Source organism: Gambusia affinis, linkage group LG19 (assembly GCF_019740435.1).
Source record: "Gambusia affinis linkage group LG19, SWU_Gaff_1.0, whole genome shotgun sequence".
Taxonomy (NCBI): domain Eukaryota; kingdom Metazoa; phylum Chordata; class Actinopteri; order Cyprinodontiformes; family Poeciliidae; genus Gambusia; species Gambusia affinis.
In genome coordinates this window covers 10,382,662-10,409,345 of record NC_057886.1, presented here as the reverse complement: position 1 = coordinate 10,409,345, position 26,684 = coordinate 10,382,662, and the positions used below count along the sequence as shown (strand labels likewise).

At 37.0% G+C, this 26,684-nt stretch overlaps 1 protein-coding gene across 5 annotated transcripts in view; it reads right to left on the bottom strand.

Moving 5' to 3' along the window:
* The window catches only part of LOC122822409 (voltage-dependent T-type calcium channel subunit alpha-1I-like), a 161,376-nt gene that overhangs the window by 66,131 nt on the left and 68,561 nt on the right, over nucleotides 1-26,684 (bottom strand). For all 5 annotated transcript variants that reach the window (XM_044101054.1, XM_044101055.1, XM_044101056.1 and 2 more), the window contains exons 3-5: nucleotides 16,050-16,161; nucleotides 10,335-10,468; nucleotides 2,108-2,205 (exon numbers count right to left, since the gene is read on the bottom strand). In XM_044101054.1, coding sequence (XP_043956989.1) covers nucleotides 2,108-2,205; nucleotides 10,335-10,468; nucleotides 16,050-16,161 — 344 coding nt within the window. The remainder of the gene's footprint in view (nucleotides 1-2,107; nucleotides 2,206-10,334; nucleotides 10,469-16,049; nucleotides 16,162-26,684) is intronic.

Sequence of the window (26,684 nt, the reverse complement as noted above, 5' to 3'; positions counted from 1 at the left end):
CCTTTCACCAAAGGAAAAGAAAATCCTCTCTTCCCTTTTCTTCTCCTTTCAGTTTCTGTGGTGTTTATTGCCCCCCCAACAGTTCTGTCTAGCACTCCTTTTACATCACACCAATTTCCTCAAAAACAAAGTTTAACACAACACATTCACATATGCCACATGCTGCTTTATCTGCTCCTTGTAGAAGGGTTACAAATTGAGGTGTGTGAGGGGTCAGCGAGTGCTCATGCTGCCTTTGTACCTCTGGACAAAGTAGCAATCCAGCTGCAGAAAGAACAAATAGCTTTATCCTCTTGCTTCAGACATTCTCAAGACAGAGTAGAAGTTGCACACACTAATTATGCACAGAAGTATGCATACTTTGCAGTTCAATACAAAGTAGATGCATATAAATACCCTTGTACAACAATCTACAAAAGATAGATCAACAGTATTGTAATGTTTGAGCTGCTTATGAGCGACGTATGCAAAGATAAACCCCTGTATCTGCACAGGCAAGGAGGGAAATATAATTGTCTACAGAAGGGCAAATTTGTTTGCAACCAGTTCACTTTTCCCTAAAGCCCCGTATACACTCGTCTTCATACATTTTCCAAACCTTTTCCCTAAGTGCTGCCGGTGCACCAAATATTTGACTGAGCAGGTTCCTCTTTTACAACTTCAACGAGAGGATGGCTTGTTCATCAGAATATGTCAAGTAAAATAAGAAGGCAATGTATGTGGTCACCTCACTAAAGCCACTGGCTAAATTAGAATGGACATTTTTGCAAAACAGAACGCAATTTATGCATTTACAATTTGCATCCGCATGAAAACCCATGCTTTAGGCGGAAAAAAAATAATAGAGTTTTAAAGAACTTTTCAGAGCAGAGCTTTTTACATTTCTAGGTTTAGTTATTCTGTGGCAGACTTGGAAAATGGTGATTTTGAAGCAGCAATACTTTATATTCCACCATCTCTACCCTAAGAGTGTAATTAAAGTTTTTTTTTTCCACTTTCTCACTTTTTTCTACTATTGTGAAGACAATGACTAAGAGGAAGTGACAGACAGTGTCATAGAGGAAGAAGGGGAATGCAATGAATAGTCCATTATAGCTTCTTGAGATCTCACAGACCTAAAACCTGGTGCGCCAGCTCGGCAGTTCAGTCTAAGTAGCTAACAGAACTGCAGACATTGATTCCATTATCATGCAGTATTTTTTCTTGCCATGTGTGCAGAACTCAATTCAGGATGCAATAGATTGATTGAGATACTATGGAGAATATTAATTGTGCTCAGGATGTTCATCCTTTCCTGTTTTATGTGTTGAGCCAAGCATCATTGCATCCTTCTGGGGCAACATGGGTAATTTTAGATCTTTTCTTGGAAATCCTACTAAGGATACAAACCAAAAATAAATAAATAAATAAATAAATAAATAAAATCCAAATGAAAAATACAGTGGACAAAGTAAGTGTTGAACACATCCATTTTTTCCTACACACACATTTTTTTTTCAATATTCAAATATTCAAACAACTTTCATCTATTTTCAACTGTCTATACAAATGTACAGCAATGACACAAACCAGTTTTTGCTGGTTCAGGCTAATTGCTAATTATTATGATGACAAGCTGCCAATTATGGCAGTCATACAAATAAATTGATAGGATCTACAAGACCTTGCTGGAGAACAGAGTATTAGATAAGGAGAATGGGTCTATAGTCACACACTGATCACTGAAGCAACATTAATGTGTGGTTTGTAAATTAGATAAGGCTGTGACTCAAGGTTTGAGCTGACTTTGTTATGAAGCATTAGATGAAAGTTTAATCATCCCCACTGGGAAATTGTAGTGTAGGGATGAAAAGAAAAAAAAGAAAAACTCCCAGAGATGCAGGAAAAATGAAATTCATCTGCATGAATTTTCATGCAACTGCATTTCAGCTTGATGTAAACTGACAGACAGATGTGACGACACAGAAAAGCTCAAGAAAAGGGGAAAAAAAAGCCAAAGCTGTAGATAACAACACAGGTCAACTTCAAACAGCAAAAATCATTAATAATAAGACATACTTGCAATACAATCTCCAGTTAAAAACAAAAATACTTAAGTTTTTCTCACTTGGGACTCTGTTGATGGCTTTCAGGGGCCGAAGAACCCGAACCGTGCGAATGGCAGACAAGTTGATGTTTTGCAGGTCCAGGGAGTATTCCACCATCCTGGATTCAAAGATATTAAAAGAAACACAAAGACAAATATCAGTTTCTCAGTTTTTATTCTAAATATATCAAGTGTCACAATCCACTCAAATGTTTTTGAAGTATATAAAGTATTACCTTCCACCCCTGTCTGTCAGGGGCTGGAAATTGCCACCCACTCTTGGCAAAATGCATGTAACTTTAGGAAGTGTTGAGTAAATGGGATCAAATTATATGCTACTGGCAACTCAAAAAGCATTTTGATTTCTACAACAGATCTGCTGGGGGCAGCGACGTGCCTGAGCTGCATTTTGAATCAGCTCAGCTGGTGCTTAATATAACGTCATATTAAGCAACGTACAACACAAGTATGTTGTGTTACTGACCTGAACACAACGTACCCAGTTATGACACAAATCGTTAAAGATTACAGCAATCAAACCGTAGCACTTAGTTTTAAAAGCATCAGAACAACTCTTTTGAGACGTTTTGTCCACATCAATCAGTCATTAGCCAGTCATAAAAAAAAGACAAGGAGAGCAAAATTCATCTCCTCCCTCAGTCAAGATGCGCTCCAAAGCAGAATCCACATTTACCGAGAACTGTTTGTAGTTTTTTTTACATTAACATTTTTATTGAGAAAGCACATTACATTATAATAATATGCTTACAGTATAATGATTTTGTTCGAACTTTGTACATTCTTGTTTTTCATACTTTTTCTTGAGAAAAAAACAACAACAACAAACAAAACAAAACGAGACCAGCAAAAACAAACCAGAACTGAAAGCCATAATACAATCAAATCAGTGACATCACATTTCAAATCAAAGCATCAATCTGAATGACAACAAGGTCAATCAGACCTTGTTGTCATTCACGCCAAACCTTCAATCTTGTTCTTGTCCATGCTATCTTACAGATGTGGTCCCAATTTTCCTGTGGAATTATTCAGGTTGCCTTCTTTTTCCCACTTCACTTTAACATAAACAGTGGTGTCCTTCTTATACCACAGGGTGGCCTTGTAAAACCTGGAAATTATTCCATTGCCTGCTTCTGATTTAGTTAATAATATAAATGTTTCCACAAATCCCCGATTATGTAGATGTACTTTTAGATCCTAATTAAAATAATTCCTGACCTGTAGATATTTGAAAAAGTCATCAATGCATAAATCGTGTTTTCTTTTCAAGGTCTCAAAACATTGGACAAAAGAATAGTAACTACTCATTCCTTTCGAAACCCACTTCTTGATTTGGGGCGAAATCTGAATTGTAAGCGCAACATCTGAAAAGTTTAGAAACATTTCCCAACCACAGATTTTAATTGCTTCGTTCCAGGCATTTATCAATACGTGTGATATGGGTACATCTGCCAAACAAATTTTTCTCTGCAGTTTTGTGTCGGCTAGTTTTTAGTGTTAGTATAAAGGTTAAAATGTCACAAGTGTTAGTCAAGCAGAGCAACATATCAGATCAGAATTGTGACTGCAACATAAATTAACACAAAAAGCCAAAGACTGCTTTATTGTATTGTTTGGGAGGATATTTTAAGTGCCATGCATGCAAATTCTGAAAGTTTATAATATTTCTAGTCAGTTGAGCAGACCTTTCCTTCCCTAGATGCCAACACTTGACCTATATTTTTAATGACTGGATGCTGAAGCATACCAAGGGTCGTGGGGACATGTGAAAAATGGGAATTGGTTGTAGTCAATTTCCTTATTGCAATTTTATCTAAATTATCACATTGACATGTTTCCCTGATATTGCCCGGCTCCTGTCAGAATAACTTTTGAGGTACCCAGTGAACCCCGTGGTGAATCACTGAAGGTTTTCCAGAAAATCTATTGGGCTAAAAGAGTGGTCGTTGTCAAAAAATAAAAATGAAAAAAGAATGTCATTGTCCAGCCATCCTTTGTCTAAACCAGGGGTCTCAAACTCCAGTCCTCGAGGGCCGCTGTCCTGCAGTTTTTAGATGTGCCACAGGTACAAAACACTGGAAGGAAATGGCTTATTTACCTCCTCCTTGTGTGGATAAGTTCTCCAGAGCCTTGCTAATGACATAATTATTCTATCCATGTGGTGCAGCAGAGACACATCTAGAAGTTGCAGGACTGCGGCCCTCGAGGACTGGAGTTTGAGACCCCTGGTCTAAACCTCGTTGCCTTGCAGGGAGAGTTGGTGCCTATCTTAAGTGAACATTGGTCATTTGGCTGGAGGCAGATTACACTCTGGACAAGTTGCCCGTTTATCTCAGCGCAACATCGTGATGAACAAAACAAGCAGCCATCTATGGAACCAATCAAACCCAAATTAGAGAGACCAATTAACTTTACAGTCGTGTTTTTTGGACTTCCAGAGGTTGGACTTCTTGCTACAAAACAACTATTATTATTAAATGCACCATCCTAATTGACAACACATAAACTATGTACTTTTAATTATTTCCTCATCATTTAATTTTTAGTTAGTTTTGCTTAAATAACACAAACCATATTACACAAGAGTGTGACCAGAAGAAATGATGGCTTGTTACATTTTTGAATGGCCAGTACGAATTTTGATTTCCACCCTGTCCGCTAGAGCTGCATGAGCCTTAGCTGCATCAAAAAGATGTTCCATGGAAAGGTGCAAGACTCAAGGATGGGGGATAAAGTTACAAAGCACAGAGCAGAAGAATGACATGAAACAGATATGAGAAGAAAAGGCAGAAATATGGATTCATTTTCTTCTAAGTGTTGCCTGCAGGATGTTGTGTCTCAGTCAGAGCCTGGCATCTGTTAGCAAGTCATTTTCACTGCATGGCTAAGCTGCTTGTGCCCCCAAACTCAAACCACTTTCACACGAGAGCAGTCACGGTGAAATATACAGTATATGTGCCTGGGAAAGCAGTGAGTCTCTTTAAATGTGGCGAAAACAGCTACATGGCTCATAATGGTCGGTTAAGATACAGTTTAAGTGAGTGAGGAAGTTCATTGTTTGTATAAGTTACAGAACAAGTTTCGATTTCTCTGCAAAAGGCATGTTTTTTTTGGTTTTTTTTACATGTGTATCCAGATGTAATTTGCTGGTGGTTAAAACATTGACAGGACAGCATGAAACTAACAACTGCATCGCTGTCATAAGATAACAGCCACATCTTACCTGCAGGCCTCAAAGAAAGAAATCAATCTCTCTGTCTGTCACATGGACAGTGTTCGGAGCCGTGTCATTTACAATATTATGATACTTTATTGATCCCATGGGCGAGTACTTTCTATTTGCCCTTCACAGTCACTTAAGAGGAATTCTTGCTTTAACAACCCTTTATAAGTTTATACATGTGGCATAAAAAGCTAAAATGCTGCAGTGAAATATTTTCTCCCTCTGTTTGCATCAATAGTTCTGGTCCTCTTGCCCCTGAAGCTGCTGCGGCCCGTGTTTGAAGAGTACATTTCTTGAAGAGATGTAGAAATGCAACAGACAAATTTTCTTTCCCCACTTCATTCAATAGAGCAGAAATGCCACACCTGATGAAAATGTCAAAGTATAAAGAAAGGCACAACCGTTGTTTTGGTGGTCAGACTTCTTTTCAGCTACATATAGGGATTCTATTAATGCTACAGTATGTAACATTTATGGGAAAAAAATGTTTACTTTTTTTCATATTTGTCAAAACTGTCACCATATCTAACATGGTGACAGTTATATAGGTAATATATATATAGGTGAGAAAAATCCATGTCGTCCGTGAGCTGCAACAGCGATCTGAAGAAATGCGCTGATCTCGTTCAAAAACAACCAATCAGAGGCAGGAAATAGATCTTAACGTCAATAATCTTTGTGTACATGCTGCTTGACAGTGCTAAGACCCTCCTCCTGGCATTGGTCAGTTGTTCCTGACCAAGCGGTGTATTTTTGCAGTTAATACTGGAGAAGTCAGAGAAGCTTGATTTTTTTTTCACACAAATCTTGTTTTATATTGTCACAACAAATGTTTAAAAAACTGATTTTTTTAAGAGTGAAAGTGACATAATATAGCTATAAAACCCATTTTAGACAATTCCACCTTCACCATTTAAAAAAAATAAGTCTCACCAATAAATTTAATGAAGGTCACATGTCTATGCGTGTGATTTGATGTGAAGTCTTGCAATACATCAAAATATTGTATGTATTATGTTGCCAAATAAATTTCTATGGCAAATAAAATATATATTGTGATATTTTTTGTTACATACCGTATATACATTATGATGTGATGCACTACAATGATACAGCTATAAACTATAAACGAATAAATATTATGCTTTTGTGTCTTGGAGAAATCTTTGTTTGACACAAATTGTTGTATTTTACAACAACAAAGAAAGGAAAATTGTGCGTTGCACACAAGACTCAATGCACCTTAAAGCATTTTATGCGACAAAATCCAGTTATGGTGTCAAATAACAGTCTACAGAAGTCAGAGGGACCAGCATGTGCAGGCCTGTGGAAATGTTTGTACGCTATACACAACTCCTCTTGATCAATGCCTTTCTTGTGACGTCATTTAGGGGTGTGTATCATTAATCATTCTCTAATACTCATTAGTACAATGAATGCAAAGTGTTTCCAAACCTAATGAGTAATTTAGTTAAATAATTGCGATGTCACTGTTCACACACACAAAAAAAAAATTACTATGATAGTTTTTATTATCTCATTGTTATTCCGGTGGACATGCAGCTTTTCAGTGTCTGGTTTGCTCAAATAGTTCAAACACATGGATGCTAGATGCATATGATTGATGGCAATCTTTTTATCTTTGCAATGCATTGTGTGTTTGTATGTGTCTGTTCTATTAGGTAGTCTTCCCCTGTGCACATCAATCACATCGGTTTGCTTGGAAAGGTAATTAGTGGACTGCCCCAAATGTCCTTTTCATGATTGTTCTCTTTTTCTCACATTGCTTTTTTTGTGATGCCCTTATCCCCACTTTGCTTTTATGTGACAGGCATAGTGGGTGTGTGTTTGAGTGTGTGTGCTGCTTTATAAACAAGGATTCAGAGGAGATGGAGGGCAAAACAAGACAAGATTTAAAAGACAACTTTACCATAAAGGACCCTAAAAAGATTTGGTAATAAAGATGCAAAAATGAATTTGAATTTACTTTCAAATTTGTGATATTTTCTAATTTTCTTCTTCCCATGGGAAAAAAAAAATGTCTGTTTGTTTTTTAGTTTAAACTGTCTATTACATGGAGGAGGTGTACTTTGATTTCTTTTAAAGTCCATTCAGGTCCATGAAATTAGTTTTTTTACCTATACTGTACTATTGAAAAACGTTCTAGTCATTTTGAAGTACTTAAGTTAATGACATTAGGGAAGGCTTTGTATTACATACTTGTAATATGGTCAATGTTGACCTCACATAAGAAATGTTTGCAAAAGATTTTCAAAGTCAAGTCTGAAGTCTTGCAACTTACATTGAACCTGACCTCTGACTAATACAAAAATGAATAACAATAATAAAAAAACAGCCTATCTGGATCAGTACAATCAGTCTGTTATAATTCTTCTACTAACTATAACTTTATTCACCTTCTAAGTTTCTTTCTTTCTTTTTTTTTTTTCCAATAGATGTATGAAGATGTACGACAGGTTGCACCTAAATCCAAATTGTGTTTTGTTGAGTTTTTACTTGTTATATTTGTTTCCCCTTGTTTCAGACAGGTAGATTAACCATAAATCTGCCATAAATCTCAATTTCTGCATGTTTTCTCAATCCAGAAATTGAGTAAACAATAATCTCAGTAATCTCAGCCACATAGTTAAAAAAGATTCAGTTGTTTGTGGTTTATTTTTATTTTTTTACAGGAGAGACAGGGAAGAGTAGGATTTGTGCAGTGGATTTGAGTGATACGGGAAAAAAAAGGTAACACGAGACTACACATGTCAATTTGGGTGACAGGCTGCATATTGTCTGGAGAGGGGATGATGAGTCAGATAGACAGATAAAAAGGCTGCAGAAGGACTATGAAACAGTGAGGTGATGCCTATGGGAAAAAGAGAGAGAAGAAAACGACATAGAGCTCATAACAGAATGACGGCTGTACTTGAGTCTGGAAATGCTGGACATGCTCTCTGAAATTAGCTCAGGCTCTGATCTAATGTACAGGTATTCAGAAGAAAACAAAGACAAAAGGTGTTCACACAAATCCATATCCAAACTCTACAGTTCTAAACTTTTGATGCCGATGTTAAGCCTTGAAAACATGCAGTCGCTGAGAGTCTCTGCACATTCACTGGGGATGAAGTGATTCAGGTCAAATGAAAATGAATGTCCCTCCAGCTACCCTGGTAAGTCTGGAGCTCTGTTGTTGTTTTTCTGCAAATATACCAGGCACTTTTCCAATCTAAATCTCTTTGTCTTTCTCACAGAAAAACACACCTTAAAGGTGAAGCTAATGTTAAAAAAATACTAAATCTTAACCAAAATCTAAATCCAACACTTTAACACTCCATCTATAAACATGCGTACCAAGTAATCTAAAGAGATTTATTTTATGAAGGGCTCAGTCAGGGCGTGTCTCTGCTCTCTACTGTGCCAACCAATTGATGATCTGCATCATGACTAATATGCACACCTATCCAGACTTGCTTTATTACCCGTGTCTGAGCGTCTCATTTCACTTGGATCAAAGCAGGTGTTTGAGCAGATGTGTTTTCTCTGTGTGTGACTGCATGCATCGGTCTCCCATGAAAACAGCAATTAACCATTGGGAAGAACATGTTAATCTTATGAAAACATGGTATGACAATGGATGTGAGTGCTTTTGCAGCATGACTTTTCTGTACAGTGACGGTGTGTGTCGTAATAGAAGTGAAGTGTGTAAGCAGGTGCAACATATATAAAATATATCTTTATTTCATCTTAATTTTCTTGGCAATGGATTGTGCAGAGTTTGTATGGGCAATCAGTTGCTCTCTTGAATAGAGCAATTTAGGCCATTCAGTTTGGAAAGTCTGGGAGAAATCATCAAAGAGGGGTCAGGCTAATTTCTTCACCAATTAAGGAGAAAATATCAAACTTCTAAAGTTCCCCAAAATCAAACTTTATGAGAAAATCAAGGGAAATGCAAAATTTCTTGTAGACCTGTGTTCGGTTGTGCAAGAGTTGTTTATGATTTAACCGTCAGAAGATGCTCAGCTGAAAAAGTTATAAAAATAACAACTACATGGTAAATGGAGAAAATGTAAAAAAAGAAAAATACTAAATTTTGCATTTGCTTCAACTTGCATTACTATTTGAAAATGATAATAACAAACAACGAATAACACTTAAACTTTTTCCACATTTTGACCCATCATAACCATGAACATCAATGTATTTATTTAGGACTTTCTGTAATCCACAGGCACAACACCATACATATTTGTAAAGTGGAAAATGATATTTTTCGAGAACTTTTTAACCTTTTTTCTCAAAAGTAGCATACACGTAACCTCCTCCAGCTTATACAAACTTAGCACATGAATTGTTCTTTACTAAACATCTCAGTTATATTATGTTGTTATAAGTTTTGCTACAGATTCTAATTCAAATTTATTTTTGGACTTTGACTGGGTCATTCTGTTTAACGTATCTTGAATATGCAACCCCTGAGGGGGAGTTGGCTGCAGAGTTTTTACATTTTTTTTTCCATTATTATTTTAGGGGTATTAGCGGAAAGAGGATTGAATTATTTGTAAGAACTTCCATAAACAATCTGTTTCTTCCTTATATTTTACAACTATGCACAACTTTTTGTTAGCAAGTCACTAAATAAAAACAATCCAAGAATATTGTTGTACAGCACTATATGGAAAGGAACAAATAGGAGACGGTTACCTATTGTAAATATAAATGGGTTACCGCAGAATTTGAATCAAACAAAGTCAGCTATAACAATAACGTGATATAATTACACTGTGTGCTCTCTCATGCTCTGTGTTTTCTTTGATTAGCCTTAACCCCCTCCATCCATTAATGAAACAGGTATGGAAGAGTAGATGGATGGATAATAGCATGATAATGACACTCTGGACAAAGATATAATTGGGGAAGGTGTTGAGTCTAATACACTCACTGTTAGGCCATTTTTAGGTGGTACCAGTATGATTCTTGCTTTCTGAAACACTTGCTCACCCAGCCATGACGATGAAAAAATCCAGCCTGTTCCAGGTATCTCCCAAGTAACAGCGACGGCCAAAGATCCCAAGAGCCACCATCTTTACCACCATCTCCAATGCAAAGAAGATGTAGATAAATGCATCGAATGCCTGTGAAAAGAAATAGAAATAATGAGGCAAGTGAAGCAAGATCACACTGAGATTTTGATCTTATTCAAGACACTCTAAATGAAAGTTTAATGTCACTTAGCTCAAGCTATTAGCAAAAACCAGAATTCTCACGATTCAGACATATTGCTAAGTCTGAGTCTGATCAATTTTCTTCAATTTTATATCAGCCTAAACGCTTTAAAATAACCTATAATTGCTCATCTCGTACTTTTCAATGGCACATTCACGACTTTAAGTGCACCAGTTTCTCAGAAGCTGTTGGGTAATTCTTTTTCCAGAAGAACTGCTCCATTAATCACCACAGAGGTTCATTCACCAGAATGAACCGGAACACCAGAGGTTCATTCAATAATAATAAGAATGAGGTTTGTGTTCTGATGGCTCTCTCTGCTTCTCCTTAGTCGGATACGGACAACGAGTGGTTACTTTTTTTTTTTTATGTCAACCAGCAAGGATATTATGATTAGCATCATAAAGAAAGACAATGAGATCTGAGTTTTCTGTTTGACCTGATCCAAATTACTAAATAACAATGAAAAGAACAGAGGAATACAAACAAAACAACAAAAAAGAAAGATGAAGGAGGAAAATAGATAAACTGAGACAGACGTGAACATATCCCTATGTTGTCCAGGATACATTATTATGCTCAGATGACTGGCTTAAGAGCCCATTGTATTTATGGAACAGAATCTTCCATGCGCTTTGCCCTGGGCTGAATGACTGCATTTACTGCCTTGTTACATATTCTTGCACGACATTATTCAAACTAGTACCTCTTGACAAAGTGTTTCTCAAGGCTTGAACATTTAAATGAACCCATTGCTGCTTGGTGAAAAGCAATTTGTCAGCCATCCGTACCGAGAGAAATGCATGCAGTGTGTCTCAAGTGAGATCATTTTCAAAAGGTACATTAGAGAGAATGCAGTATTTTTATAGTCCAAATATGACCGTAAATAAACAAAATATGTCAAATAAGCTGCTAAGAATTTGTTTGACTTTAAGAGTTTATCAAACACAGGTCTTTGTTCATTTTGTTCATCGGACAGTAGACAAAAAGTGCAAAGGATGTTATTTTCAATGTCTTCACTGTACAGCTAGGATTCACAATAGCAGATTTTTATTTCTATCTAAAATCAATATCACTAAGAGGGGAAGCAGAGAGATTTCAGAGTTTTATAAAAAAAAGAAAAAAAAAAGAAATAGAACACAGTTCTTCCTTTTAGAACACAACATTTCAGCCATTCTTTGATTCGTCTCTTTACAATGTATAAATCCTCACTGTAATAACTGTGCGACCCTGTAAGAACCTAACTTGATGGCAGCACATGACTCACAAAAATCCATATACACAGCAGCTCTGGATCAATAGTACATGTGAAAGTTTGCTACGCTGTGGTCACACATGGACCATATATCATTTTGGAAACTAACTCAGCTATTTTTCCAGAGCTTGGATGCTCCTTTTCATCTTAAACACATCAGTCCAATCGCCCATTATTTTATCAAAAGCCAGTTAATACCATTTCTGCACAGAGCCAATACAGGGACCACAGTACTCAAATAGTTTTGTTACTGATTATCCTTAACAGCACAGGTAACCTAATAAGTTGTTTCCTCACAATTTACTGATTTGGGATGAGTGTAGAGTAGTGCACAATAAGACCATGTGCACAAGGAAAAATGTAAAATATTTTTTTTTTGCAGATTAACTTGTCCTGATAACATTCTTTTGCTAAGCTATATCTCCCTCCTCTTCTCTTCTCCTCTTTGTCTTCCCCAGTTGTCATTCAGGTTTAATGCCACAACCTATTTTGCATGACAAAAATATTTTGCAAATAAATTGCAGGTTGAAATCTTAAAGCTTTCTCCAGTCTCCTTAAATTTGAATATGTTTTCGCTTTTGGGAGTCTGATGCGTCAAATGAACACACTGATCACTAGGAACAAGGGGCCTGATCACTGTTTTTAGCGATGTGAAGACTTGCGGACTGCCAGTGGCAGCTACTCCATGAGATTCTTTTTGTTACAGCCAGAGCGGCGGAAAAACGCTGTGAGCATAGAACCGGTGCTGCAAATTACATGGAGAACGTCCCACTCACAGGTTGCGTTCTTGGCATATTGTGTCCAGTTTCACTTCAGATTCTTGGATGACCAGTCACGCTGCTGTGTGATACAATCCTACTGCTGCTACCAAGTTGTGCTATGCTGCAGGACCTGGATCTGCTGCTACCTAGATAATTAACTTTTATGACTGTCCGGTGGAAGTTTTGTGCAAATTGTGAGGAAAACGTTCTGACTCTGTCAAGCACATGATATACTTGGCAAGACTGTGCAAAGAAATCCAATTTCTGAAGATTTTAATGAAGTGCTGTTTTAGTTGGTAGGAAGGGGTAAGACATGCTCAGAAAAAATCTTTAGCTGTTGAAAAAGGATAGATTATGGAAAAGACGAACAAACATTGACACACATATTTGTTCATTAATGATAAACAGCAAAAGAAAAAGGAAATGAAAAGTTTGCTTCCGCAAAACAACTTAAATTCTAAGCATTTATCCATGGTGTAATCTTTGAAAAATCCTTTTTCTTGTGTCTAACTTGGAAGAGTCAAACAGAGGAATACCCAGCAAATAAGCTCCTTTCCATACAAGAAAGAATGACAGACAGATTTAGCATTTATTTAAGTGCAAATACAAGCCAGCACAAATTTGTGCATGGGGGAAGCAAGCGTGCAAACACAGCTACAAAAAAAAGACAATGAGATGGATTATCTCATTATCAACCCGTAATTCGGACCTGGCAGAATTCTATCGGGAAGGCGAGAAGTCTGGCCTACATGCTGTTTAAGTGACGTTTTGATAAATAATGCCGCCTGCACACTTCATATGTAATCTGACAGTGGATGCAACAGTCAGATTCCCATCCCTTGCTGCTTTGAGAGGAAGGGGAATGAATTCATCATAGTTATTTGTCACCGGCGCCAGCGTTCTCTTCAGTCACCCTATCAGGTTCCATCATCTGCATGATTTGTAAAGAGGTTGAGGGTGTCTTACGATGGGCCCTTTCATAATTTGATGTATGAGTTGGTGTGGAAGCTGCTTTATATGCTGTCATTGTGCCACTTATTTGCCAAGAGGAAAGGACGCAGTAAGTGGGTCATCAAGATTGGGATGGTGAATGATTTAAAAATTATGTTATGTGTGTCTTATTTGATGTGATACTGACAAAATTTCCAGAGGTACCTGGAAAATGAACGTTCACTTAATACTCACAGGGATATAGGGCAAGAAAAGAAATATCTGGCAAAGTTGTTTCTGTTTTTATTTTAGGGAGCAGTTGAAAGATATAATTAGAAGATAAATAGCATTAGAAAAGATAATGCATTTTAAAAATCAGTAATCGTAATCAGAGTTACTACATTTACATATTTAAACCAAAAAAAGGAGAACAATTTAAGCATTAAGTTAAATTTGAATACACTGCCCTAAGTTGGTAATGTAAATTTGATATTTTATTCTCTACAAATGGATATTTTTAAGCTATTTTTTTTTTATTTTTAAAAAAGCTTTTTATTTCTCCTCTATTTTCCAAAGATATTTTCAAGAATTAAAAAAAAAAACAACACAATGATTGTTTTGACCAGGTTGCTTGAGTTTTGGTATATCTTCTCAAAGTGTTGTGGAGAATGCAGTCTATAATTTCAGTTGCATTATTTAGGGAAAATTTTACAAAAGAGGTGGAAAAAGATTTATTTATTTTGATCTTAGGGGTTTGAAATAAAAATATATTTATTTTCTTCTTAAACAGACTTATCAGAACAAGAACTAAAACGTGTGCAATTAAAATATCTAACCCCTATTTCAGAAATGACTATATTGACAGTAAGAAAGAAGAAAAAGTTTATTTTTTACCTTTATTGCCACAAATTTCTTAGAAAGTCACTCAAATGAAAACGGTGGGAAAGGAAGAATCTTCTGTCAGGGTAGTTGGGGTTAATTCATTTGCAGCAAATACCAAAGTGGCTTTACACGTTTAGAGTTCATTTGACTTTCCTGTAGCATCAAGACAGAGTAAATCGTTTTCACAGTAATTATGAAAATTGATCCATCAATCCATGTCCTATTTATGCGTATCGACTGAAGACTACACCTCCACCAGGCTTTCAGCTATATGAGGTCTTTGGCTTTAACTTGTTCATATCCCAATCAAGACCTTGTGAATTAAATGCGAGTTCATGCTGGGCTAACAGAATTTGCAGAGGCCCAGAGACACATTTTAGGGCCATGTTTACTATCTCAGCTCTGTCACAAAAATCCTCCCAGTTACCATTAGCAGCTACTGGAACAGGACCCCTACCTGGGGAGGCAGTGTGCTTGTTACAGAGTAAAACATGAAGATAGTGTTCGGTAGAGGGGGTAATGGGAGCAAAAGGAGTAAACTAAATATACTAACAATACTGTTTCGATGCAGGTCACAGTAGAAAGGTTTTTAGTTCCATGAAAAAAAACCATTTGAGGCGGAATTAGGTCGTCTGTGTCGCCACTGAAATTGAGCCTTCAGTGAAAAACAATTACAATCCCAGAGGTACACACTGATTCCGCCGCCAGCTGGCAATAACACATTTTCTGCCTAAGCCCAACATGGCTTACTCATACAATGGCAAAATATCAGCAATTAAAAATAAATAAATAAATAAATAAATAAGAATGATAACACAATTTTGAATATGCACTCCATTTTATGCACATGTCCTATAGGAATCAATAGAAACATGTTGGTTACTTTAACTGCCAGTAACAGTTTTTACATAATTAGTCAAGTAAACAAGCAATAATGAAGCAAATATAAAAGGAAAGCCACAATGAGAATGAGATTAACTGTTTTCCACTATGTGTGCAATTTTAATTAAGAACTTAGCCAGCTGCATTTTTTCACTACCACTGTTAAAATCTGGGATCTTCAGAGCATAGGAAGTGTCAGGTGCTGAAACAAAACATAGAGTTTGGGGAAATCTGTTGGTTTAGATTAGAAACACTCAGCACAAATGCTACCAGACTTTAATCTGTCTGACAAAAAGCAATGGAGTTTATTATAAGGGCTTGGTGAAGGTGGAAAAGTCCTAATAAAAAAAAACCTAGGCCAACAGTTTAGTTTCGTATTTGAATAATAAATTGCAGATTAGGAAAAGCCTGCAGGTAAACCTGGAGTTCAAGTGAATGTTCTCAAATGCCACTTGTGCCATTTGAGAACCTCCACAATCACTCTCTCAAAAGTGGTTCCTTCTCTCAAGAGGTGACAAAAAAAAAAAAAAAATCAGAATGCTGCTCTGCAAGACTTTATTAACACAAACAAAGCCCCAGTTCCCTCCTCAGAGGATGGAGAAAATATAAACATTCCAGGAGGGGAAGAGAAAAAAAAAATCTATCTGAAGTGTGTTTTTCCATCACAGCTTGAAGAATGTCAACAAGAAGCAGAGTGCGTTTTCTGTAATTGGATGTTTTGTTCTACATCTCCCTCAGTGTGATTACACGTCGTCACTCACACACAAAAGTCCGCCTTACCTGGAGTATCTGACAGCGGTCCGAGGTGCAGTCAATGTTCTCGCAGGGCTGGTACATGCCAAGCGTCACACAGTTGAGCAGGATCACCATGATGCTAATCCTCTCGAACCACGTGCTGACATAACTGGAGTTAAGGAGCGTGGCAGGAGAGGAAAACGTGTACAACATGCAACAAACATCTGAGTTAGTCCTGGAGGGGTAAACCACAAGGTTGAGTTTGAGTCGGGCAATTAAATCTAAAAACGTTCCTCTTAAAATATATAATACAATAAAGTATAGTATGATTTTCTTCAACTTAACTTTTGTTCAATGAAAATTGGAAAAAAAAAAAGAATCTGCATGATGTATAATCACCAGTCAAACTGAGATTCTCACTGCATGATAAACTTTAACCTTGACTAAATCACAACAGACATGCCACTCCTGGCTAACCATATGGAGCTTGATAATATATCTGCCTTACAGTTCAATTTGTTAATTTGATAAATTAGGAAAAAGTGTTTTATAAAAGTCTGGTTTTATTCAGCTGACTGTCCGTATGAAGCATCAGGTAGGGGAGGGGCAGCATTGCATTACTCAACATTCAATAGAGTCAAAAGCACCAGTCATTTTATCACTTCCTCTCACGTCTCACTAAAAGTCCTTTAAATCCCCGTAATGCTCTGTAAGTAACTTTTTAACTTTATATATTTTTTAAAGTACTTGATGATGGTAAAGCAGGACTTGCCTAACATTTCTGCACTATTGTATTTTCCTTAAAATGAAACCTGTGAAAATGTTTTGTATTCTTTATGATTCGTTTATGTGACTTGATTACAAACTATATAGATATTTTAAGAACTAATAATGCACATTTGACTTCAGAGGTGCTTCATTAGTCACACTAAATGATTTAAAACATATTTAAATACTTAAAAGTAGCAGTGTCATACATCATTCCTTATTGCTTGTTAATTTCTCAGCTATTTCAATTTTATTTTCATTTTTGTTTAAATGCAGGCTTCATTCTATTTTGTTCTATTCCACTCTATTGACTATCCTGCTTAAAAGTAAGTAGAGATGCATAACCTGCAAGTGTAGCCGGCGATTTCTGGAAGCCTCAACACAAAATAACTTTGTTAAGTTAATGAAATGAAATGTCTCCACGTGATACTTGCATTTATTATGCATACATAAGGAGAGACAGATGTGTATGAATTATAATCACCATAATCCACTTTAAAACTCTCCCAGGTTTCAGCTCTTTTAATTTGGAGCTTCCAACTGTTAGTTCCTTGCAAGCGCCACCAAAATTCAGCAATTTTGGAGACGCTCAGTGTCAATTAGACACATCAACACTGATTGATTTGGCTTTACAGAATATTTTACTTGAAATATTCAAGAAACATTTATTAAACCAATTATAAGTTGTGATAAAGATTTAGTTAGTGAAATCCAGTTTTATTATAATTTGCAACAGATTCTGTTTTGTTTGTCTTACAACAAATACAGGAAAGGATGTAATTCAGCCATGGATCCTATTTCAATGTGAAGCATCTCTCAAAACCCGTCTGTTCAGGGATACGTTTATACATAATAACATGTTTGAGAAAAAATAAAAACAAAGATGCTATATTGCTTTAGGCCATTAAAACCACAGACACAAACACATGTGTATTTTTACCCTTTATCCTTGCACTTTGTTGTTAAAAGAATGTTTATTTCTGAGTGAATTTCTTTCCTGTAAAACACAAAGATATGGTAATATGTCTGGATGTTGCTCTCTCTATCCTTAATCCTCTGCACCACTTCAGTTTTCTCTTTGCCACTTTCCTCTAGAGCAACAGAGAAATGAGGAAAAAAATATATCTGGACAATATGTTTCATAAAATGTCTGTCTGCTTTCTTGTTCCTGTTTTCTTATCTAACAACCAATACCTTCCTTTTAAATAAGTGTCCTTAATTCCCTTTAGGTTACTTTTTTTTCTGTCCGTCTCTCAAAATGACTTCAATTTTCCCAGCTCACAGCATCTCAGCCTTTTCCTTTTTCCACTTCCATTTTCTATTATTTTCAAGGAAATGATGGACAATTTTGCCCTCGTGGCACAAAGGAAACTGTTCAGGATATGTTATACTTCAACAGGCAATGAAAAATCAGTCACTGAATATGTATGTGCATTTTTAAATAGCTGTTTAGCACCAGTACACCATTACCCAAGGCCCTGCCCTGAGGTTTTGTTTATAAATCCTCAACCAAGACCAAGCACAAAAACACACCAATGATATGTGATACCCAATGCCTTCAAAAGTACACATTCCTCTTAAGCTTCAAAATGTAACGCTTACATACACAGCAGGTGAGTTCGACCCTGAACTGTCTCAGCAATGGCTCTGAATATTTTGAATATTCAGAGAACCTTCTTCCTCTCCTTTTTCTTACACCTTTCACACCTAAACATGATCCCCACTTCCACCTTATTAAACCTTACGGTATCTGCTCTGACATGTGAAGTGACTCAGCACTGGTTTGAGTTCACTTTCTTTGTCATAATGACCCCGGACCTCTCCCTCCCCAGGGAGTGAAGCAGAAGGCGTCTGACTCACACCCAGCTGATTCCACAGCACTGTAGCCAATGCGCAGTCATGTCCCCTCCCTCGTCGTGCTGGGCCGGCGCTCACCGACTTCGACATCGGCGATTTGCAAAAAAATAAAGGAAGAAAGCGATGCCTTTGAGGTTCAGTTTTTAATTAGTTTGGTCTGTGTGAAGCTACCGAGTTCAAACTGTTTCCCACCCAGAAACTATCCATGTAAAACCTAAGATGTGATTTTTTATTTTTTTTCCTGTCTTTTGCATGACATCTTTTTTCCCCTCTCTCCATGGCATCTAATCTTCTTAGGACACAGTCGGGGCCTCCTCTTTCTCTTCATTCACTTCTCATCTTTTCTCTTCTCTTCTTCTCCACGTCTCCACCTATTCCTACGCCTGTCTCTCTGCGTCAGTACACATTTTGTCAGACACTTGCCCTTCTCTATAAACCTATTTTTTTCTGTACGGAGCTTTCTGACCTTATCAAGCTCACCCTCTCGCTTTTTGACAAAACATTTCAAAATCCCAGCTTTCTGTCTCTGGTTCTTTCTGTTTACCTCTATGATGAACTCAAGGGGATTTGCTTTCATGCCTTAAGAATGTAGGAAAGCATTGTGGAGAAAAGTAATAATAATTTGAGTCCAAAACATTGAGCTTTTGCACAAAACCAATTTATTACCTGAATGAATCTCTTCCTTAAATGTGCTTCTTACTGGATGTGGGTGTTGTGATGGATTCAGGTCTGATCACCCAGAGACACACAAAGACAATGACTATGCCGGCCTTCTACCAACTGCATATTATTTCTAGGATCAAAGGTCTAATGCCCCAACAGGATCCAAACATAAATAAGCAATTAGTAAAGTTCTAGAAATCTACAAAAATGCTGAAACACTCAGTTCCTTTTAGGCCATTAAAACCACAGTTCAAAGTCAAAATCCATTTGGTTGGAGGTGCATTTGATTAATAACTGGAACAACATAAACCGAAGTAGGTTTTTCAACCTGTCATCATTTTCCTTTATTTTGGAGTTACCGTTTTTGCTTGTTTGTTGTTTTATTTTCCTCTAATCATGTAAAATGCTTTGAATTGCCTTGTGCTGTACAAATAAATTGCTTTGTCTCGCCTAACTCAAGCATCAAAACACTTCACCGGATTCAGAGCTAATAAATTAGATGACCTGTAAAATATTTCCCCAGCTGAAATATTATGGCTTCTAAAAGTCTTTGGAAACCCAATTTATGGGTTTATGTTTAAAACTTCTTCTAAAATGTTTTGTGTATGTGAAGAATTTCAACAATTTCTTATTAAATAAAACAGGAAAGAAACAGCAAAACTAAAACCTTCCTCTTGTACATTTTTAATACACAACACTGACATCTCTCAAAACTATTCTTAATAAAATTGCAGCGTATTTAAAAGCATTTTTTGACGGTCCATGGTTATATCACTTCTTAAGACGTTTATCGGACAACACACTGTTGGATATGAATGTGAGGGATTTTCACAATGGGAAAAGTTTTTTTAAAGTCATGCTTCTTTAATAAACTTCAGTTCAGACTTAAAATTTAATGAGGCTGACTTAGATTAGTGTCACCAGTTCAGCATTTCACCATGTATAAAATATGGTCACATTATCCCTCGCTGGTGTGATTCTGAAGAATGGTCATCAAAGCCTGTCTGCAGCTGATGTCAGCAAACACTTTTATATCATATGAGATTATTGTAAAATGTTTAAGCCAGACATGAACAGACAGTCTTTGGCTTTGAATACACAGATCTGAATCACCGGGAAAGATTTGAATTTCATGCTCTGATATCACTAACAGTAAAAAGCGTTGCTCTGAGAAAAAAACAAAACAAAAAAAAAACTCATCCCGCAACAGAATGGTTTCTTTTTCAGTGAAATTAAATTATTTTTTTATAGCAATACAGTAACAAACTCTATTCACAACACTAGATGTCACTTTGCAAATCACAGCTAAAACAACAAAGACAAAAGCATCAAAATCAGAAAGAGAAATCAGTGTAACTGGTGGGTCTTAAGTCTGGATTTGAACAGGGAAGAATATCAATGCTCCAGATGTCTGGTGGAAGGAAGTTCCAGAGTTTGGGAGCAGAGTGGCAGAAAGCTCTGCTCCTCATGGTGCTGAGGCAAGCAGAGGGAACAGCAAGGTGGAGAAATGTGTTGTGTTGATAAAAATTTGCACACATATTATTAATGTGAGACATAAAAGATAGAGATTTATCAACAAGAACATCCTGACTCTTAACCAGGGGTGAGGGAAAGACTTTGGAGTCGTCAACGGAAAGAGAAAAACTATGGGAAATGGACTGTAATTGTTTGTAGAGATTAATTTGAATTAAATAGGAGTGGAGTTTTAAGCAACTGTTCCTGAAAAATATTGCACATGAAAGACAGACTGGAAATGTAGCAGTAGTTATTGTCTTTATCTGTCTTTTCAGGCTATGAGTGATAACGTCAGTCTTATTTTGGTAAAAGGCTGAAGTGGATTTACTATGGTCTTATTTTTTTCTAACATAGCAGGATAGCAGAATATACTTCTGAAAGCCACATTCTTCTTAGGCTGAAAGCATTTCCAGTATTCAACAAAAGCCAATTTAAAATCTTGGCATATTTGAGAAACATTCTCATTGAAAACATAAAAATGTTTGCACACTATGTACTGTAATTTCAGTGAGGTTTACTAAATAAGGCATGTGAGCCTGAGAGAACCAGGCCTAATCTAACCTGCTTAAGTACAACAATTTATTTACAGTTTACCAAAAAATAGAAAGAGATGAGTGCTAAAAGCATTTTGTCTGCAGTCCTATTGCAGCAGTGGCAGAAGAAAAGTAGTTTGCATAAATGTTAAAATTTAAAAGTAAAATTGTAATACATTTTTAAAATATATAGTCTGCATCTGCTCCTACGGGGCTACAACCAGGGCATCATAATGAGAGCATTTGGATGCATTAAACAGAAACAAGAGCGCTTTTGCTTAATGTCACATCGGCACGACTCAAAGTCAGGCTTTTAGACGGCGTTCTGTGCTCTAATGCCTCTCTGTAGCCATGTACAGTATCCAAGTCCATGCACTTGTACAAGCATTCCTGTGAATCCCCTCGGGATCAGTCCCATTGAAACTGAATTAAAATGACATCTAGCTTCTCACTGTGGCGCTGAAGCCTGTCCCTGCCTCTTCTCCTAATGAGAACTCAGCATGATGGGTCACACGCTGTTACGCATATTCACACATGCTCGCATGTCGTCCCAGCACACACCAGGACTTGTGGCTGTCTCTTGCTTAAAAAAAAAAAAAAAAATTTAAAAAACAACACACGCCCAACAACAGACAGGCGATCATACATGAACTCATCCACTGACATTTTTCATGGACAGCTGTGGTTCCATCAAACGGGTAAATTTCTTCAAGTATTTTTTGTCACCTTATAAAGAGATACAGCGGCAATGTGGATGACAACTTCAGCGAACTGTGCGTGGTACGTTGAAGAGAGTCCCAGCTGATGGAGGAAGAATCCATCGCTGCAGTTTGAAGCCGTCTCTGCTGACCAATGTTCAGAGTGATGCAGACGGTAGCTGGCCCTCTGTTGACGTCAAATACTTCATAGCTCCTGTGTTTTGCCCTTGCCTCTCTCCTTGTCACTCTCTTATCTGCGTTCCCCATAAGTAATGCACGAGTAAGGCAAGTTGCCAAGGAGCTCCCCACCTGCCTAATTCAGCTCACGTCGTTCGTTTTACCCCCCTTAATTTTCTAGTGTCTTCTTGGAAAGTTGATCAGTGTGTCTTCCTGTGTGGCAGAGCAGCTGCTTTCCTGGATCTTGGCTTGATACTGATGTTGCTCTGTCCATCCTTCTTTAGAGCCTACCAGTTTATTTCATTTTTTAAATCTCTTCCGCTTTATGTTAAGTCCTCGCTCTTCGTCTTCTCTGTTTGTGTCACGATTTAACCTTTCCATCAACTGCAATCCCTCATATACTAATAACAAGAAAGTTGCAAACCAAACAAAAATTGCATGTTCAGTGTTACTGTATCTGTGCATCCAGCTGTGCAAGTGCTTACAGTTAACCTTTAATAATGACAGGAGGCTATACTCATACTGCTCACAACAAAGCCTTTCCCTCTGCATTACAGTGGGGTAAAATCTCCCCTGCTAAACTAGCTCCATCCTAAAAGCTTGATGCAAAGGTCCTGTAAGTGCTGCTATGCTTGTCTCAGCAAATGCAATGTTCACATTTCCATTCTTTTTCAAAAAGTTTCCCTAAGAGGACAAACCCACATTACCCCGCTTACTATCAAAACTCCATTAGACATTTGATGGATTCAATTTTTGCATACTTATACAAGCACTACAATGTATCTTTACTTAATAACATGTTGGCAGTCTATAGGAACAAACTTTATTTAAGCTAAAAGTGCTGGAGTAAACACATTTGATTCCAAATCGCCCTTATTTCTTGTAGCAAAATAAACCTTATTTCGTTTACAGCTCAGTTGGGATTTGGGGCTGGCTACAACAGATGAGGTTAATGCTATTCAAAACAAAATGTTATCTAAGTCCGAGGATCTATATTAAGAAAGAGTAAAGACAGAATGAGCTTTACTGAACAATATGTATTTTTAAAAAAAGGTTGCTGAAAGTCTGAAAAAGGAACTTTAGAAATGTAGCTCCCAATTACAAGCTACCCTACCTAAAATGAAGTAGTTTTGTAAGTATATTAATTACTGCATCAAAAGAATTTGTCCAACTCTTTTTTTTTTATTGCTTTTGTAAATGTTGACTGAAAGTTTGGAACTTTAAATATTTTCAAAAGTCACAACCCTGCAGTTTTTACCTGACGAGGCATCCTCAACACCGACTTCCACCAAACTATTCTTAAAATTCTTCAAAAACACAAGCTAACATCACAGTAATATGCTTATTATTAGAGTAAGATGAATTTTAAATCAAAAACCTTTATGCAGAACATTAAGCCACATATAAGCTCCCTTTGTTTTCTTAGTTACCAGTTTGGAATTCAACAAAATCCCATTAAATCATAATCCGACTGGGAGAGTCAAATTTTGATTTTTATCTAATATGTCTCTGCGCATAAGGAATGGGGTGAAGGTTGCAGGTATAAAATATTTGCTAGCACTTCTGCTGGTCTCCAGCTTGTTAAGCCGGTGGCACATATGGTGCTGTGAAATATTTATTTGTGAACAAGTTCTATTGGTGTTTGAAGTTAGCAAAAAAAAAAGGGGGCAAATTCCACTATTTTCTGACTTGTAACTATTGCTTGATTGACTGTATGAAGTAATTAATATTAACAAATATATTTGGCAAGGGCAAATATAATTCAAAAGGAAAGAAAAACACTCAGGAGAGAGGCCTCATTACAGAAAACAAGAAGAGAGCAATTTAATAATTAACCCTGTCATCTGTATAGCGCTTGCAAAACTGCAACAAAAAGCACAGCATGAAGTGCTAAGGTCCAATCTACTAAAGCAAATGACAAATGAAAGGGCTAACAAGGACAGACTCAAACTCCCAGACTAACCTTGCACTTGGAGATTTTCATCCACATCTCAAAACAAGGCTTTAACCAAAGCCATAGGAGCAGACATGTTTTATGAATTACAGGGTCATAAAACATTGGAACAGGTTATCTGCTCTAAAAAGTTCTGATAGCAAAGACACACAATCCACTGACTGTGGTAATTCATGCCTGCTGCTAAACACCATTAAACATTTAGAGCACTGGAAGAAAACTGATTCACTGTGAAGTGGAATAAATGAAAACCTATAGGCAGCCATGGAGACTGTTTAAGAGCAGGGTTTGATGCATTTAGTGTTTTTTTTTATATACAAGTGATTCAGTTCAAACTTATTGGTGTATAAACAATTCTCTCTAAGTCATTCCATCATTTTTAAGATCCCTGGCCTGCTTTGCTTTTTCCAAACTACTTTAATGAATCTTTTATGCCTTCAGCTGTTTGCACTGTGGTTGTTCTTCTACCTCTGAGAGGATTCAATATTTAGCCTCTCCCTTCAAGGAAGCTTGGCCGCAATAATGAGCAGCTTAAATCTGCAAACAAATTGTGAACTTACAAAAAGTAATTTGGTGTAAAACACTCATACTTCTTGAAGATTTGTAATTTATCACATTCGAATAATTAAAAAAATATATAATTTTATTGCAGACTTTTTGGAATACACCAGAAAAAAAACAAACTATTTTCCTGTTACCCTTTTATTTCAGCCATTTTTGCTTTATAAGCTGCAGATATTTCTTCATACCTCATAATTAAAATGCAAAGAGGTTTCATGTTTTTCTTATTTTAGTTATAAAAATCTCACTGAGCCTATACATAAGTATTGACTTGGATTTTAGCAAATTTTAAAATCAATGTGTCCTCATGCTGCACATTTATGTGCTACTTAGTGTTGCTCTTTTACGTACACTTCCTAAACTTTGCGGTTGTACAGTTGAAGATGTATGATAATTTTACAAGGACCTGGATAAAATATAAACCTAAAAGATTATTATTGTACAATTATTCCAAATCTTTAAAGTTTTATCGCTATTCAAGTTCCATATTAATAACTTTTGCTGGGTGACGTCGCTATATTAAAATACAATATTTCATGTTATGATGACAATAGGAAAGCTTAGTTTCCCTGGAATAATAATAAAAAATATCTATATATATTATGATAGTTTGAAAATGAAATTATTCTATTTACAAAGGGATTTGTTGCTTTTTCATGCTGCCAGTAATTGTGTTTAAATGTCTAGTTTTGTGCAGCATGTGCATTTACAGACATACGAGGATTATATTTTCCATCCAGTTTATGAAACCTCGTGGTCTCTGTGTGGCTGCGTGTGCGCGCGCACGCGCGCGTGTGTTGTCTCTCCCCTCATATCAGCTGTGCACAGCAGGTGCCGTGCTCCAGTACATTGCTGCTCCTAGTGAAGCAGAATGTATTGCAGATACCATGGGAAATATAAGCTGATGCATTCCATGCCTGCCTGCCTGTGTGTGTGTGTGTGTGCGAGTGAGGAAGAGGAAGCCAGATAGAGGAAGAACATTACTCAGGAAGATAGAGTGGAGGTGAGAGAAAGACAGGCAGAAAGATACCAACATAAACCCAGTGCGTACAAGGGAACAATGTGATTGTGATAGAAATGAGTTCAGGGTTTTGAAAGAGGCAGAAACGATAAAGACTAAAGCTTTTCCAGGGTGTAAACCAGACAGCGATGCTTGGCGTGTACTCACGACTTGATTCGAATTCGATACTGAGACAGACAGCTGGAAACATAAGGAAAGGAGAGCGAGGGGATGATAAAGAAATGTGATGACAGGACTGTGCTGCCAACATCTCCAGGGACCCCTCAGACTGTGATCTGACAAGCGACCATCCTCAGCAACCCTCAGCTTCCCTCCTGCCACCTGTCCTTCTGTCTGTTAGTCATTCTCAAGAAAAAGAAAAAAAAAATGTCCTTGTGGAAAGTTATGTAGTGAATAATAAATTACCAGTTTTGAAGAAATGCTTGTGACAATCTTGTGGCGTGGGTCTCAAAACTCAAGAGCATTTTGAACCTCTTTAGTTTTTCATAACAACTCGACTGATCTCATGCGGCGGTGCCATCTGCTCTGTGATCTCTCCGCCACTTCCCCACCTCCTTACAGCTGCTGTGACATGAAGTGAACGTCAGAGGAGCAGCTCTGGACATTGTCTCCTTATGCTGTGTAACATAACTCTGAGAAATGCAAGGACTCAGAAGAAAAAAGAAAAAAAAAGCAGCAGTACTCTTGGCATTGATGAAACTAATGTTACGAAAATCTTACAGATATCTCGGATAATTGGATCTGATCTCGGCGTTTTAATTTCCCCTTGAACAACCTTCTTTTCTTCTGTCCTTTTTATCATCTGACTCATTTATCTTCTACCTCTGGAAGAACAAGAAAGTTCTTAGCGCAGCATATAAAAGGATGTTTGAATCACAAAATGTGCTTAAAGTCCACTTTTTTTTTTGTGCGTTCGTTTAAGTTACGCCGGAC